This window comes from Aspergillus alliaceus (genome assembly GCF_009176365.1).
Source record: "Aspergillus alliaceus strain CBS 536.65 unplaced genomic scaffold BDW43scaffold_10, whole genome shotgun sequence".
In the NCBI taxonomy this organism is placed as follows: domain Eukaryota; kingdom Fungi; phylum Ascomycota; class Eurotiomycetes; order Eurotiales; family Aspergillaceae; genus Aspergillus; species Aspergillus alliaceus.
The window spans coordinates 217643-234705 of record NW_022474693.1 but is presented as its reverse complement, the minus strand read 5'-3'; the positions used below and the strand labels follow the sequence as shown (position 1 = coordinate 234705).

General features: G+C 48.7%; 5 protein-coding genes across 5 annotated transcripts; 2 read left to right on the top strand and 3 right to left on the bottom strand.

Annotated features, from left to right (window-relative positions):
- Positions 1–1568: 1568 nt before the first annotated feature.
- Positions 1569–2543, bottom strand: BDW43DRAFT_308728 (cyclin-domain-containing protein; the record flags this gene model as incomplete). The annotated part of the gene is made up of 1 exon (XM_032046558.1): positions 1569–2543. The coding sequence occupies one exon, from the start codon at positions 2541–2543 to the stop codon at positions 1569–1571; it is 975 nt and encodes a 324-aa protein (XP_031902752.1).
- Positions 2544–3872: 1329 nt separating this feature from the next.
- Positions 3873–4571, top strand: BDW43DRAFT_268610 (SRPBCC family protein). The gene is made up of 2 exons (XM_032041133.1): positions 3873–4171; positions 4244–4571. Exons 1-2 carry the CDS (start codon positions 3896–3898, stop codon positions 4466–4468), a joined length of 501 nt encoding a protein of 166 aa, XP_031902751.1. The 5' UTR covers positions 3873–3895; the 3' UTR covers positions 4469–4571.
- A 289-nt stretch (positions 4572–4860) lies between these two features.
- On the bottom strand, positions 4861–8957 carry BDW43DRAFT_317869 (putative ABC multidrug transporter; the record flags this gene model as incomplete). The annotated part of the gene is made up of 4 exons (XM_032048604.1): positions 4861–5221; positions 5280–8593; positions 8661–8858; positions 8916–8957. 4 exons carry the CDS (start codon positions 8955–8957, stop codon positions 4861–4863), a joined length of 3915 nt encoding a protein of 1304 aa, XP_031902750.1.
- Positions 8958–10176: 1219 nt separating this feature from the next.
- On the bottom strand, positions 10177–12006 carry BDW43DRAFT_308725 (cytochrome P450; the record flags this gene model as incomplete). The annotated part of the gene is made up of 6 exons (XM_032046557.1): positions 10177–10500; positions 10563–10938; positions 11000–11555; positions 11618–11687; positions 11751–11846; positions 11914–12006. 6 exons carry the CDS (start codon positions 12004–12006, stop codon positions 10177–10179), a joined length of 1515 nt encoding a protein of 504 aa, XP_031902749.1.
- A 759-nt stretch (positions 12007–12765) lies between these two features.
- BDW43DRAFT_317868 (Diacylglycerol acyltransferase family) lies at positions 12766–15501 on the top strand (the record flags this gene model as incomplete). Its single annotated transcript, XM_032048603.1, has 4 exons — positions 12766–13316; positions 13369–14007; positions 14062–14457; positions 14517–15501. The coding sequence occupies 4 exons, from the start codon at positions 12766–12768 to the stop codon at positions 15499–15501; spliced, it is 2571 nt and encodes an 856-aa protein (XP_031902748.1).
- Positions 15502–17063: the final 1562 nt, after the last annotated feature.

The window sequence follows — 17063 nt, the reverse complement described above, 5'->3', positions numbered from 1 at the left end:
CAGCAAATATGGAGCGTAAAATTTCCTAATGTACTTAAGATAAGAATAAGAATCACATGTCCCACCAATTAGTAGTCTTTGTTTGTGGCGACTTCAGTCGCATTGGTTTTTTGACCGCTGGAGATTTCGAAATACCGGATTCAGCCGTGAACTGAAGTTTTCTCTTAACGTTGGAAGCCAGCCCGGGCTCTTGAGGCTCGTGCTGCCTTGGCGCTTTGCGAATACATGGTGACGTTTCCTCCGAATGGACTATCTGGGGGAAAATCTTCGTATCCCCGGGATCTGCAAAGCTTGTACTTGGTACTGCTGGCTTTCTTCGCGCATGTGGGACATCATCCTGGCGCTTTGGAGTAGAGAAGCCTTCTTTTGGCTTCAGTCGTCGAGATGATGAGGTACATAACGAGGGCTGTGTAGACGGTTCTGGGGAGAGCCTTGTTCGTGTAATATCATTCTTGGGAAGTGAAATGAATTAGAGGCATGTTCGGAATCAATCTTTAGGGCAGATATTGAACTAGATTAGGGATTAATGGAAGTGAATGATGAGAAGGAACCACATACCCAAGCTGGGGACTCCTGTACTGACAGTCCAGGATTAGTTGTGTCTAAACCTTTCTCCTTAACTGGTGTTCTGAAGGGCGATCCTAGTTTCGTGCTTTCCGCCATGGCTGAATAATAATAATGTGACGTTGTTTAAGAAACGATATTTTCTTTCTCACTGTGGATTGGAGAAGATAGTTATGAAGGATGCATATATGGAAGGTCAGAGAACTGTGATCTCTACCCTGCTGTATTGTTTTTATCTGTAGATACTGATCTAAGTGCCGGAGGCCTAAACTGAATCTCACATTCCGCAGACTTTCCCAAGGAAAGCAAGGGATCATTGTATCTCAACCCAGCGGTTTTGCCTTTTCCAGCAAAATTAGAAAGCGCAACTAAGTAGCTGGAAATACCGGGGGCTGCTGCTGCTGCTGCCAATTTGTGGATTCTGATTGGCATGCTGGATGAGCATCTGCAAGGAAAATGCCACTGTTGTAAAAATGTAGGCTTGCAATCTATAGACTCACAGTACGATCTCTCGAAATAGATCCGTTTCCCAGCTCGCGTGAGTCATGGACCTTTTTCTACGGCGCATGATTGACTGGTTTCTGAACATGGGTATGCAAGGTATTCTTTAAGCCCCGGAAGGCTTCGGCCGTATGCTTCTATAATTATGAGCTGATCGATTAAGTTATCCCTCGCAGGCCAACCTCTTGCCACCTCGGATATGCCTTCCGCACGTATCCTTATTCGCTCATCATATTGCTTACGCGGGCCTTGGTGTTTCGGGCGGAAAGCCACCGTAAATTAGGTTGAGATTATATCCCACTGGGAAAATGAAGAGGCTCGACATATAAGTATCCTTCTGACAGAGCATAGGAGTAAGGGTATAACGGTGGGTATATGATATAGGGGCCAGTAATATCTGACGACATCTGGAACAAATTGTAAACTAGGTGTATTCTGTATGGGTCAGATACTCCTTGCGATCAAGCCTAATCTTAAATTTCTTGCAGTAGATGTAAAGAGTCCTAATATCCAGCGGTTTTGGGGTTGTATTCTTCCAGGCCTCCATTATTTCCCGCAACAAGATCATGATAACATTCTGAAACCTGATCTGGATGCGGCGCGACATCCCATTCCAACAAATCCAGTAATTCCAGCTCTAGAACCGCTAACTCCGCGGGAGGGACGCCTCCAACGTCGGCAAATGAAGGGTTGGGCCAGGCAAAGTCACTTAGGCTCTTGCAAGCAACTAAGACACAGCTGAGAAGAAGCCGATGAACGGTGAGGCTGGATATATTGAACGAGGTGTGTTCTCTGCAAAGCTGTTTAATGTAGGCAACCGTCATCAGAAGGATCGGAGACGTAAGAGACAATCGACGAGTTAAGCGCTCAAGATAGTCCCCGGCAGATATCCGAGGCGGCCTCTTCGAGTGAAATCGTGTAACGGCAAATCTTGTGCGGGATACCATATCATTCAAAAATGTAAGTCGTCCAAGCGAGTTCGAGATCAACTGAGCTACTGCAGATGGATCGGCGAGGTCATACCGCCATGGCAGCCGTTGTGAGAATGGCTCAGGTAACAGATCTTTAGGTAACTGCATGGCCGTACCAACTCCGTCGCGTTCGCAGGGAGCATCAAGCTGTACCGACCGATTGGATGACCCGCCGCCGGTATCTGAGCGCCATTCTCCATGCTGGCGTAACCAGCGCTCGAGGCCCTGTTTGATTTCGGTGTCTCGTTTCGATCGCTGCAGCCTCGGAGACGTACAGTTTTGTGCCCTGGCGCGAACGCTACTCTTAACGATGGGTTGCTGGTGACCGGAAATATCTTTTATTAAATTCTTGTCCAAGCGACAAGCCGGGCCTGTGCTATTGGATACTACTGGCGGTATGTGTACCCCTCTACCAGGACGCCTTTGGGGCGTATATTGAAGCATGGGGTCTTGTCCATGCTGAGTAGAGTCGCTTGGGATTGAAGTGATTGCTGTAGAACTTGCCATCTTGAAAATATATTTAAAGACTGTGAGCGAGGTGCTCTCCTATGAGCCCACAAACACTGTACCACGAAGGCTATATAACGCCTCAGCGGCCCAAGAAGATTGGGGATATAGTCTCCGTGAACCAATAATCGCCCTTTCCCAACAACGATAGTTTGAACCATAGTTACGACACGCAGTCAACCATTACACGTCACCATCAGCTCATTTGGCGATTCTATAAGGGAAAGCGCACAAGCGGATTCATGAACTGAAGTGGCGATGTCATCAATGGCTGCCGGATGGCTTATCTTTCACCACTGAATGGGCGGTCTATCCTAGTAAACTATGTTCACGTCGAAGCAGTCTTAAGGCCCAATCTTTGAATACGGCGATACTAGGAAGGATATTTGGCTAACTGTTCTAGGCGGGGCAAAAGAAATACTAATCTACCGGACAGCTGGTTGACGTGTCCGACTATATCTATATCGCATCCCCACCGTGAGACTTGTTATTCTTGTTATTTCCAAGCTTCTAAGCAATAATGTCCATCACAGCAAAGCATCGCATCCAACATCCAGGGATTTACCAGATTATCTCTTTATTATGCTCATTGATGGGTGGCAGGTATGGTTCAACATCCTTTATCATTTCAATCTGGAGAATTCCTTGCTTTCTATTGTCATAGGCACCTGACCGCATTTATGGAAATAGGTCCCACTCGACGGCACGCTCGCTCTTACGGTAGTATTATTTATTGGCCATTTGTAAGTGTTATTGTTAGTAGGCGAAGGGTTGAAAAGCTTAAGGCAGATATGAAGCCATACGAAGAAACACGCGATAGCCACGTATTCATGACATAAATTAACAACTACGCTAGAAGATTCGTTTGCATGCAAAGCTCATGGAACGATAATGTAGATGGCTGCTTGGGTCCTACTAACGGCAACCTCCCATAGAACCAGGAGAATATATCCGGGGCATCCGAAGCATTTCAGAGGAAGAAAGATTCCGTCCGTGATGTATGTATGACTGCTCCCGAGGCCTATTAATAGTGGCAAAGGGGCAAAACCAACCACATTATTGTCGATTACATTATAACTATATCGCCACTGTTAACTGTTTTCTTCCCCGACACCGGATTGCGGTAAACGTGAAGAAATGAAAAACTAAGCAGAGATCGACCAGGCAATACCCGCACCTACGGACTGGAACATGACCTCCACTCAGTCGTTGTTCGGTCTTCGGTCGTAGTCGGAGGCCGAAAAATGCAACCTCGGCGTAGAGATAGTAGATAATACTGAGATGTTGCTTCGACCAAATCCCTAAATCTCTCATTCTGAACCTTTTGGCCAGACGCAACTCCGATCGCAACCATGTTGACCCTTAATATTGCTTATACGGAACCAGTGAACAATCCCGCCGATCCAACCTTACCAGTCCTCACGCAAGAGCAGGTATGGGACGGCCTGAAACTGAAGGCCCGGCGTCCCCAGGATTTTATCCCGTCCTTAGATGACTCTCGGGTCATTGAGGAACGGGAAGATGGAGCCTTCATCGTGAGAGAGGCACACGTTGCAACGAATCTCCACCAATCTCCTATGGCTGGGAAGTGGACTAGAGAGGAATGCCGATTGCACGCGCCGGTCAGGGTAAGGAGTATAGATATACGAAATTTTGTGCCATGTTAATTAAAACTGTCCAATGCACTAATATTATAATAGACTTACTTTATACTACCTGGCGGGTCGGCGGTTGAGAATATAGTCTCTGTCGGACATGACCAAAACCTGTACCTCACCTTTACCTACGAGTGGAAGCTGCCTGATATTAAACCCGGGACAAGCGAGGCACGGAAGGCAGAGGGTGACCATAGGCAAATTGCGATATCGTCTGTCCAAGGGACTATCCGAAGGTTGAGACAACTTGCTGAGGGAAAGGCCTTGTGAGCCGCGGACAGTAAATGCTTAGGGCGGTTGTGTCTAGGGTTGAAACTAACCTGTGTAGCTATCTTACCAGACATGTCCGTGGTACAGAAGAATGAGGGCGATAGAATGGCAAAATATTGAATTGCAGGGGTAGTCCAAGTACGAAACAGATATTGAACTATGAAGTAGATAGCCAAATAGACTATTACCCGCTTCTACCTATTACTTGTTTATAATATGGGCAAGTGCGTAAAAGAACGAGAATACATTCTTTCTGCGAGATAAAAAGGGCCCAGAAGGATTGATGCTGACACTAATACTAGTTTCACCAGTATCTTGCTGCTGTCCATTAAGATTAAGGATCTGAATGTGGCCTTGCCACGCCTACCTGGGACAAGGGACAGACGCCCCTACTAAGCACCCTTGACATCCGCATTCTGCAAATGAACGAGTTCGTAGTATCGCCCTCTTTGCCGAAGGAGTTCCCGGTGAGTTCCAGACTCCACGACCTCCCCTGAATCCAGGACGTAGATTATATCTGCTCGCTGGATGGTACTCAACCGGTGAGCAACCGCAATTGTTGTGCGTCCTCGCGCGGCAGCATCTAAAGCCGCCTGAACAACCTTTTCTGACTCCGAATCTAGCGCGGAGGTGGCCTCATCCAACAGAAGGATCTTGGGGTTTCGAATGAGGGCACGAGCGATGGCAATGCGCTGCTTCTGGCCACCGGACAGCATGCCCCCTTTATTCCCGACGATTGTGCTGAAGCCTTGTCTGCAAGCTGTTAGCATATCTTCGGTACAGACCATAACTATAACCCGGTAGAGCTCACGGTAATGACAATATGAAGTTGTAGATGTTTGCGTCCTTACAAGCCTGAATGAGAACACCATCGTCCACATCCGGTGTGTTGCTCCCTAAGAGGATGTTCTCACGGATTGTTCCCTGGAACAAGGTCGGCTCTTGGCTAATGAGAGCCAAATGGCTGCGATAGGAAGACATTTCCAGAGTGATGATGTTCTTCCCATCTACGTAAACACCGCCTTTAAGGGGGTCGTAGAATCTCTCTAGCAACGCAATAGTGGTACTCTTGCCGCTTCCACTTGCGCCTACCAGAGCGACAAATTGACCCGGCTTGATGGTCAGGTTTAATTGGCGAAGAATTGGCTGTCCCATACGAGCGGGATATCGGAAAGAAACATTGCGGAATTCGACTAACCCACGCATCGAGGAGACTGGAATACCCTTGTTCCGTGAAGTATGCATGGTGGTGCTGCTGAATAGCCGTTTGAATTCACGCGCGGCGTGCTTTGCCTTTCCCATATCTGGGGCATGGGAAAACACTGTTCCCGCAGCCTGCGCTCCGAAAATCACTTCGCTGAAGCAAACGTAGAATTGAAAGAGAGAATATTCGCCGCGTCCAAGCAGGGACCCGCCATACCAGAAGCCCAGCGCCATACAGAAAAAGGGTAGCGCCTGAGAACTGGCGTATAGCAAGGATGACTTTATAATAGGGAGTATATCGCTCTTGAGCTGCTTGCGAAGCTGTTCTTGATAGGCCTTCAATGCCTCCTTCTCCATTGTCAAAGAGACCACCGTACGAATAGCGGATGCTGCCTCACATGCGGAACTGGCTGATTCTTGGTATGCCTTTTTAGCCCTTCGTTGGAATCGCTCTAGCATCCAGACACGGACGAACCCACACATTAGTAGCGCTGGAACTGCGGCGATGCAAACTAGAGCTAGCTTCCAGCCGATCACGAGTGCTACTCCCAATGACGCCACGAGATTGACGGAGACAATTAAGATGGTTCCCAACGTGATGCCGCTTATGCCAGTTAGTTCCTTCGTTCCCGCGCTCAGCGTGGCTGTTAAAGCGCCTGTTGTGTTCTCCGGCTGGTCGAAGAACGAGATGTCCTGGTGTAGTATCACTTGGAATGCGCGGCTGCGGGCGCGGTAGACCATCTTTTCCGAGCTATATGCAAACAACGTCCCCTGAAAGCTATATAGAACAAGTGCCACGAGGCCAATCATTAGGAACATCAGACTCCAGAAGTTAGCATCATGCCGCAGCTTTGGATATTCCATGGGTGGTAAGCTGATAGTGCTGACAGCCTTCGCAAACAACACGGCCTGGGATGGTTGGACACCTCCGGCTAGTATTGATGCGCCGAGGCCTAGCAAAAGAAAGGGCCACTCTGGACGGTTGAAAGAGGCTAGAAATTTGAACAAGGTCCACAAGGAATACGCCTCTTCGTTTGTCGGTTGCGTTAAATGAGACAATGTCATTGTTGAACACGGCCGCTGTTTCTTTCCTGAATTTAATCCAACATCGGATGCATCATCACTTAGGAGGCTTTGAGTATCGGATAGATCATCGTCTACGAAGTCCTTATCGAACAGGAATGTCATGTTCTTCGAGGCCCGATTAATGACAAACTGAGAATATCTTTTGGAGTACCTCGAATACCTCTTCTTGATTTGCTGTGCTTCCACCATACCATAATAGACCCCTCGCCGCTCCATCAGTTGTTCATGCGGACCTTGCTCAACGATCTCGCCATTGGCAAGGACGATTATGTTATATGCCGATTGGATGGTGGAAAGGCGATGAGCGATGACAATTGTCGTCCTGCCTTTGGAAGCCTTGTCGAGCGCCGCCTGAACAAGCTTTTCAGACTTCGTGTCCAAAGCCGAAGTCGCTTCGTCTAATAGCAAGATCTTGGGGTCCTTAATGATGGCTCGGGCAATGGCAATGCGCTGTTTCTGTCCACCCGATAGCGAGAAGCTCTCGATATTAGTATCATATCCATTTGGGAGCGCCATGATGAAGTCATGTGCATTTGCCATTCGCGCTGCGGCCTCAATTCGCTTGCGAATCGCATACGTTGATTCAGTTTCGAATCTAGAGCCAATAATGCCAAAACGGATGTTCTCTGCAATCGTGGTGGCAAACAACCTCGGCTCCTGCGACACTAGGGACATTTGCTGTCGCAGCCATCGCAAGTTCAAGGTCTCGATATCCTCCCCATCGAGCATGATCCTGCCCGCCACTGGATCGTAGAACCTCTCCAGCAAGCTGATGATGGTACTCTTGCCGGACCCCGAGGGACCCACGAAGGCAGTTGTCCGACCAGCGGGGATGTAACAACTAAGGTCGTGGGCAACAGTGACTTCGGGGCGTGAGGGATAGACATGCCGGATATTCTGAAGTACAATATTCCCTCGGACATGATCCAGTGTCCTACCCTGGTCGGACATTGCATCCAAGGGGGACTTGCGGTCAATAGTGCTGTATAGCTTTGAGGCCGCTGCCACCGCGGTAGATAGGGCTTGCATATTGGGAGCCACATTGCCTAAATTGTAGGAACCGAGGATAATCGCCATCATTATAGTCAGGACATCCCCGGCCTTGATATCACTAACCCCTTCGACGAGGAAGCGAGATCCCATCCAGAACCCGAGCCCATAATTCAAATACATGATGCACAGCAATGCCCCAACCATGACAGCGAAAACGACCTTGGACTTCATTCCTGGCCCCTCGGCGCTCTTGAGATGCGATTCATATTTCTGTGTCAGTGTTACTTGTGCATTAAAAGCAGCGACGGTCCGGATCGAGTCGAGTATATCCTCCGCCATACTGGCGCCGTGGCCTTGGTGTTCCAAAGCTCTTTTGTTGAAGATCAGCATTAGGGTGGAGCAGCCACCCATAATCAGCAGCAATGCAAGCAAACTGGCACTACAGATCAAAGCGAGCTTCCAGTTCTTTATGTAGGCAATAACAAAGGCCGTCACAAAGGTTGAAAGTCCGGTCAAAGCCAGGCCAACCTTCTCGGAAATGCCGTCTTGAATCAGGTTCGTGTCGGCGGTGATTCGTGTTGTAATTTCTCCGGCACCAAGAGTATCGAAGAAAGCGATGTTCTGTCGCAGGATAGCCTGATAGTATTTCACACGGATTTGTTGCACTACATGGTCGCCGGTGTAAATAAAGCCTACCGTTGCCAGATAGATTGTAACTAACTCAGCGGCTCCCAGGTAAATGAAGTAAACAACATTCTTGATCAGTTCATCATGGAAGTGATCGTAGGTGATTTGATGCGTCGCAACATCTTGGAATGTCGACGACAACCTGCCAAATAATACCTAGAAGTTTCGGTTAGCGGCTGTGCCCAGGAGCCAACAGCTATTTTCAGGGCAAGACGTGGCGTACAGTGAAGAGAGGCAGTGCTGCACCACCTGCAATGGCGGCAAGCGCACTGCCGAACAGGATAGCAATATCCCCTCCACTCGCATATCGATAGATGCCAAAGAAACCTATCTCTGATACCGGTGCATGTAGTTGTCTGTCGAGGACCGCCTCAGCATGGGAGTCAGAGATACCTGTACTTGTAGTGCTTGTCCCAAGAGACTACGAAGCTCGAGGAGTTAACCGCTATGTTCTTGTGGGGGGTATAATTATATGTACCTTTGGAAGTGTTTTCATCGGTATGTCCTTGTCCGAATTCATGGTGCCGAGAGCGCCTAGTCTTCACATCTGGTGCAACAACAGAGCCCCATTCCCCGTATTCAAGGTTCAGAGATGGCACCAGCGAAAGCCGGTTGCTGGATGCTGTGAGCGCGTCAGGGATAGAACCAATGCAGGAATTAAACAGCCCCTAGGATTTTTGCGACTCACCCCAGCGCCTCTCACGCTCACAGATCCTTTCCAGCTAACCCCACTACTGTTGTCAATCGGGGGCTGACTCGGCAGATGCTTTCCCGGGCTGCAATAGAAAGGGGTTCAGGGCGAGAGACCGATCTCTAACATTGATAACTCAACACTTGGTACGCGGGGAGAGCCTGGGATGGGGTTGTCAAGTCCCGAGGCACGATGGCAAGCGACGGAGTATCCTCGGACGAGCCACATCCGCCCCCTATTGCAGCGTTGTGGTCGACCTGATAGATTGCGATTTTCCTTGCTTGCCACAAACAAGATTTCAGATTCTCGTTTAGGACTGACTGATCACCGATCCTTCTTGTCAGAAAACATGGACTCAGCTCAATTAAGTGGCACGTGGTGCGTCCGGTGTTTCACAGCCCTACAATGATGTCGTTGTTTCAGAGTCCGCACAGATCATATTTTGTTGAGAAGGCGCCATTGCTCGTTTTGATCGACAGGAACAGATACTATAGACTTTGTACTAATAAAAGAAACGAACTCAATTGCAGGTGAAAACAAGCAGACATTGTTGGTTCTGTTAGAAGCTAGGCAGGTACTGGAATTTGGGTTTGTTGGGAGTTGATTAATAGCATAACGGACGAAGTCTCAAATTTGAGTCAGATATAGGGAAACTTAGGCCAGCCCAAGTCTAAAACATAAGACATTTGATTTAATTACTATGAAACATTTCGGCCAAACCCCCGGCATTTAAAAATCAATCTTATCAGTACGAAGAATTGAGCCGTTCAAATTGCTATTGGTCCGTGTATAGGAATGGAGTCCTTGGGAATCATGGGGTTACGGCTGCCCTAAACTGATGCCACTCTTATTTGATTCCAGTCAAAACCTCCTACGACTGGGCACCCAGTCCAACACTTTTCTTATAAAAGAAAGTGAAAAGAAAAAAAATGAAAAGAAAAGGGAAAAACATACTAGTATAACAGAGCAGCAGGGATATATTGTAAAGTTATGACACATCAAAAAAATAATTAATAATGAAAAGAAACGAAAGGCAGATTCCAAAACATTAGACTCGCTGCCGTGGACGAAGTTTCACCTTCAGGTCTGGCAATTCCCAAAAGGCATAACACCGACTCTCTCGCTGCCAGTCCTTGACTTTCCCCACGTATTCCGCTTCGTAATCCAAAAAGAATCCCGCAAGGGTTAATTGCATCATTTGTCTAGCAAAGTACTTGGCGATGCAAGCGCGACTACCCACTAAGAACGGTTGAACGGCCTCCTTTTTGTCTGTCGATCCCGGCTCGGTCCAGCGTTCGGGAATAAATTCGTAGGGTTCGTTGAAATATTCCGGGTTGTGGTGCAGCGCGAACAATGATGTGCAGATCTCCGTCTAAAATCAATTAGAGCCGTTAGTTGGATCCACACCATTGAAGAATCTGTCACGAAACTTACCCCGGCCGGGATGTAGACCCCATCCACATAGGCTCCTGGTGAAACTCGGGGTCCCCCTAGTGGCACAGGTGGATAGAGTCGCAACGCCTCCGTGATGACGGCATTGAGATATGGTAACTCCTGAACAACGTCTCCCGACATTTCCTCCGCCGAAGGGAATGCGGACAGGAGTTCACGGACCAATTTGGCATGGGCCTCCGGGTGGGTCAGCACGAAAAAGATAACGGCGCATAGCGCGTTTTGTGTTGTATGGAATCCTGCCAACATAATGGCTGAAAAGTTTTCAGCAATCTCAGACTCAGGCAAGCCACTAGTCTCCGCTCTCTCCATTACTTCCACCATGATGTCGCGACGGGTGTGCGAAGCCTTCAGTTGTCTGCAGCCGTGTTAGGTTGTATAGTTATCAATGGAGGATGGTAGGTACAGGGATGAATTACTCGTGAATTAATCGCATGCGGGCCTCTTCGCTGCGAAGACGAATACCCTTGCGGAGGAAACGACGGAGAAGCCATTTCATCACCGTCGGCACTCCCGAGCCGTCAAACTGATCACGGATAGTAGCCCAGTAAAAGATTCGAGGCAGCTGTGCAGTCCAGAAGTAGGGCTTGCCGCGCTTCAAGCAGCCCAAGGGCTTGCCCAGCAGGACCTCGGAAACAGTATCGACGGAGTGGCAGTAGAGAAGCTCATTGAGCGAAAGAGTGGACGTGGTGTCAAGCTTAGAGTTGATCACGTCGTGGAGTCGCAGAATACATTCACGAACGACTCCTGCATGTGCCTCCATACTTCCGGGTGTCATTGAGGGACCGAAGAGCTTACGGGCAGACAAGTGATAGGCAGGGTCAGAGGCTGTGAACATATTGCGCCGAGAAATACTCTTGTAGAAACCCGTTTTGAGAAATGCAGAGCCCTTTCCAGTGCCAGAGCCGTAGATGTTACGCAGGGCTTTGACTGTATTCGTCGTCGCTTGGCCCGGGGCAAAACGGACTATCTTTCCTGTGGAGCCGAACGATCAGATCAGCATTTGGTGGAAACTGACACAAACCGTTGTCACTTACCATAAGTCTCATGTAATGCTGTGAACTGGTATGCACTTCGTCCCGAGATGAAAGCGAGTTTGGTTGCGATCTGTGTAGCCCAAAATTAGATTCTCTGGCGTCGACCATTCATGGAATGGCGAATGCCACATACACCGCAACAGAAGATGTCGAAAAATGGCCCTGGGACCCCCTTGATGACCGGTCCCTTTGGCTGCAGTTGGATAAGGAGAAAGACAAGGAAAAATGACTGTTACGGTCAGTCAATCTGCATCTTGTCCAGCATCTTTGCCATGCAAACTGGCAGCTTAGCTTACCAGGACGACCGCCAGGGCCGGGTAGGGTATCAATATCGGAGAATAACCCTCGGGCATTTGTCCAGAGGGTAGGTACAAAGCAACAAACACCATCTTGACGACCTTTATTCAATGAATGAATGTATGGTACTTTCAACCCAGAAGCCAGTAACAAGGTCTTGGGCAAACGAGGGGCTTGGTCGGGAACCTTTGGATCATATCAGACATACGCAGAGGGTATATAACGGGCCTTATTTATCCCATGGCTGTATAGCGATTTTCGATTTTCGTTCTCTAGAACCGGTTAAATGAGGGTTAAAAACTATACTGCACACGGCGGTTGAGATTTTTTATTATTATTATTAAATTTAACTTTCTTCCGCATTTTATGTTTCAGATTTTATTATTATTTTTATGTTTTTATTTGCCTCGATCGGCTTTAACCACCAAGGTTTTAATAACGTTCCCACCAGAAGCTTTTTCTTTCTAAAATCCAATCGAGGCTCCTCAAAGTAACATGCGATATGCCAAAGGGACGTAGTCTACTCACCATGTCTTGGCAGTGAGCTCCGATGTTTGAGGTGGTTTGGGGAGACCGTAGATCCAGGTTAGGGCCCAAATTTGGTGTCGCAGACATAGGGATCGGCTCTTGAGGACTAAAGCTAGTGTGGTCTTAGTTTTGAGTCAAAATGACTTATCATTTAACCCTAATGTAATGGCAGAGCGTAAAATGCCCCTGTATGTCTTAGGGGTTTACTATATATGCCAGACTGTCTCAGGATCATATGTTATCTCTTTACCTTATGAGCTGAGTCCTCATGTATCATCTGGTAGACTTCACACAGCAACCTCATTCGTCATATAATCTTTACTATGGCTGAACAGCGCACAAGTGTGCTGTTCCTCGCGAACAGCGAGCACGGCCAAACAAATATCATTCTAGCTATCACGCATGAGCTGCTTGTGCGAGGCGACATTGACGTGCACATAGGTTCTTTCCCTGTCCTTGAGCGGCGAATTGAAAAGCTTTTGGTCGACAATTCCTCCTCGTATGATGGCTCTTTCCGGTCACGTATTCACTTCCATCCCATTCGTGGACCCTCTAATACAGATGTCTTTATCCGTACGGGCAAACGAGGTGCTTTCCATCCTCCTGGGTATCATGGCGCCGTCCTCGGTTTCCAGTCTCTGTGTGAGGATATCTGGGGTTGGACGGAAGAGGAGTACGTCGACATTTATAATTGCTGCGTAGATATCGTGAAAACCGTTCAACCGTCGGTGATCGCAGCCGACTTCTTCTTCTTGCAGGGGAGAGATGCCGCGTACAATACCGGATATACGGCGATTCTGATCAACACCACGTCTCTCTCTCATATCGTCCTAGGGTTACAGCCACAATCCGCTGCCTTGTGGAAATACCCGCTGTAAGTAATGCGCGCATCATACAAGATCCTGCTATTTCTGACTATCGACAAGACCCGGGACGGGATTTCCATATCCTCTGCCATTGCATTTAATCCCACTAAATGCCCTCTCGGTGATTAAAACGGCCAAAATGTACCACGGAAGCGGCCGGCGTCGAGAGATTCGCGACTGGAGAATCCGGCACAAGATCCACGGCCGGTTTCCATTTGCCGATTCCTGGCGACCCGATCGGTTCCATCTCTCCCCTGCTCTGAAGGAGCTCGATTGGCCTATGGATGTGCCAGACAACATCCTTCCATGTGGGCCAATTTTACTGCCCACAGCTTCGGTTCTAAAGCAAGATCCCGAATTGGCAAGTTGGTTGGAAAACGCGCCGACCATCTTGGTCAACCTTGGAACTCTTTACGCGCCTGATCCTAATGTTGCAGAGAATCTTGCACTCGGACTAAAGTTGTTCCTCAATGCTTGGAAGGGCGAGAAGGTCCAGGTTCTGTGGAAGCTCCCCAAGCATCCGCATGATGAGGATGATGTCTACAGTCAGTCCATTGAGCCGCTCAGACAGGAAACAACAGATGATCGCGTTCGTATTCACCCGTGGTTCACCGTCGAACCCATGGCCATGCTCCAGACAGGACGGATTGTCTGCTCCGTTCATCATGGTGGAGCAAACTCGTGGTACGAGGCTATTCAGTATGTCTTCTCCTTCACTTAACCGATGCATAACATGTCAGCTAACACGTCTAGGAACGGCGTCCCCCATGTGGTTCTCCCTGCGTGGCAGGATTGTTATGAGAACGCTGCTCGAGCCGAGTGGCTTGGAATTGGGGTGTATGGCAACAAAAGTCGAGCACCCAGCATTGACGCCCGCGAGTTAAGCAAAGCACTCTTGCAGGTTATGAGTAATCGGTCGTATAAAGAAAAGGCGCTCAAGTTCGCCAAGCTATGCCAGAAGAAAGAAGGGCGCGTGGCGGGCGCAGAAAAGATCGTTGAACTGGCGCGCAATCCAGGATTGATGGACATGCATATTCCGGATGTGAAGATCGATGACCAGCAGTGTCAGCTCAGCGAAACCCGGAATAAGTCAGGAATGGTTCTTGAGTCCCTCCGGCTGCCTCAGCCACAAGGTAAATCAACGGCGAGGTATGCAAATCCAGTCCCTATGTCAGTTCTACATACCGTGGCTAACCTGGGAGTGACAGGCCCTTTCTCATTGAGCTCGCCGAGGCAGCGCTTATGACAGCTCTCTGCAACTCCTGGGTGATTCTACCCTTACTCGGATATTCACTCCTTCTGGTTCCCCGTTTGCGATTCTTAGTTGTACTCTACCTCATCTATATCAAGTATTTTGCTAAAGCACACAAAACTGGCACTCTGTTTCTACGGAATAATGAGTTCCGGACGTGCTGGATCTGGAAGGCCTTTACCTCCTACTTCCCCCTGCGACTCTATCGTTCTGCGCCTCTCTCACCCCACAAGAAGTATATCTTCGGCTACCATCCCCATGGTGTCGCTATTCGAGGCGCTGTGGGCGCATTCGCGGCAGACACGGCTGGATTCTCACAGCTCTTTCCAGGGATTACCAATACCCTGTTAATGAAGGACGGTGTATTCTACCAGCCACTTCTTCGAGAGTACCTCCTCTCCCTAGGGCTGAGTGGCGTCTCTCGGAGTTCATGCATCAGGCATCTGACTCGCGGCGGTCACGACGGTCGGGGAATGGGCCGTGCCATCACTATCACGGTGGGAGGAAGTCGTGAATACAACATCGCCCGACCGGGGACGATGGAAGTCGTGATCAAAATCCGCAAGGGTTTCGTCCGGGTGGCAGTGGAAACTGGCGCCGACATCGTGCCCGTGGTCGCTTTCGGGGAGAATGAGATCTTCGACCGCGTGGACGTTCAATCCAACACTTGGCTCCGTTTCCCAGCCCAGCTTTGGGAGTGGGCCGTTGGTCATAAAGTGGCATTTTCTGTTGGTCGGTTCAACATCTTCTGTCCATACCGTAAGCCGTTGAATGTGGTAGTAGGGAACCCCATCCCCGTCACACAGCAACGATGGGATCCGGATCAGAAATATATCGATCAATTGCACCAGCAGTACATGAGGGAGTTGGAGAAGCTTTGGGAAGATTGGAAGGATACCTTTAGAACGGACAAGTCGGTGAAGTTTGAGATAGTGGAATAATTCTTTGGTCGCCTATCCCAGGTTGTTCTATTCTATGTTCCTCTCAGCGCCAGGCATTCGTACCAATATATTACCAGGGGCAAATAATAACTCCGTCCGCGGATTCCTGAAAGTCATGGAGTCTTCTCCTTCGTCTCCTACCCAAGAGCCGTGTAAAACGACTCCTACTGGCTCAAACGTGTATATTGAAGAAGCCAACTGGGGCCGTGGGGCGAGCTATAATTGGGCCAAATCACTTTGAGAATTATCGTGAGGAGGAAACCAGTCAGATATGTAATTCTAGACTCTTAAAGAGTCCACTAAAAACTATTATTGGCTACGGAAGGGGAACAGGCGAAGAGTGAGCACTCGCAAGACGGATACGACTGTGTTGGCCATGATATTGGACGCTTGGAGCGTCCAACCAAGACTATCAAGCAAGATCATGCATAGGTTAGAGTGGCTTGGCCAGCTCAAAGCTTGGTATCTCTATGGTGTCAACTCATGATTTAAGGGATTTAGAAAGGTGAGAGGCTGAACATAGCCTTATAAACAGGTTTAGCCCCAACGTTCAGCCCTGGCAAGTGTGAAGATGTTCCTCTGATATTTATAGCCCGACGGGGTCTCCTGAAAAAAATCCTGCTGGGAGCAGTATCATATGCTCATACTATCTCCTTTCTGGTAGCTTTTAACAAGCCGCACTCCTTCTCATGGCCAAGTTCGACCGGAAGATCACTGTGAAGAGCGCCTCTGCTCCTTTGTCCAGCTTACCTGGCCAAGATGACACTTCATCTTTGGGGATGTCAAACCATATCGCAGTAATCACTTGGAGCTCTTTCGTTGTCACGGTCCCTATCCTAGCACTGACGGTGACATTGCTAGTGTTTGTATTCCATTACTGCATCTGCCATGGAGATGCACCATTCGATAGCTTTCGTACACCAGCGGGGAAGGACGAGGCCAGCGCCATTTATATCAATATGAACTCCAGTATAATCCTGTTTCTAGCCTCCTAAGCAAGCTCCTTAGCAGCCATGCTTTTGGGGTCATGTTAACTCTGGGCTCATTCCCCATAGCACGCCGATTCTTTTAGGACGTCCAGGATTCTCGCTTTGATCGTCTGCCGACCCCATATCAGCTGGCATTAACGCTGAAGTTCTTAGATGGGAGTACTCTAGCTGCTATGTGGGGTTGGCTCGTCTATTGCGCTTCCTCGAGGGAAAAAAAAAAAAAAAAAAAAAAAAAAGCCTGCGCCCCAGACACCACCCCCAGTAGCCGCTTCATCAATTACGCTTCTCACAATACCGCTAGAGTACGTACATCCTGCGAAACTACAAAGAGGATATTTGAATCATCTCTAGCTAACATTAGGCAGCCAGCTTATCGCCCTAGCGGATACTTGGCTGCATCTTACCTACCATGGAATGCACTCAAGTCACCCCTTATCCCGACTCAATGGCCTACAGTTTTGGCCTCATACCTGACTGTCTCACGAAAAACAACTCGGTGACGGCTCAGACCGATGGTGGTCACTTCTGCAGCATTAACCTAGTCGTCACAAATACGTTTCTTAAAGATGAGAC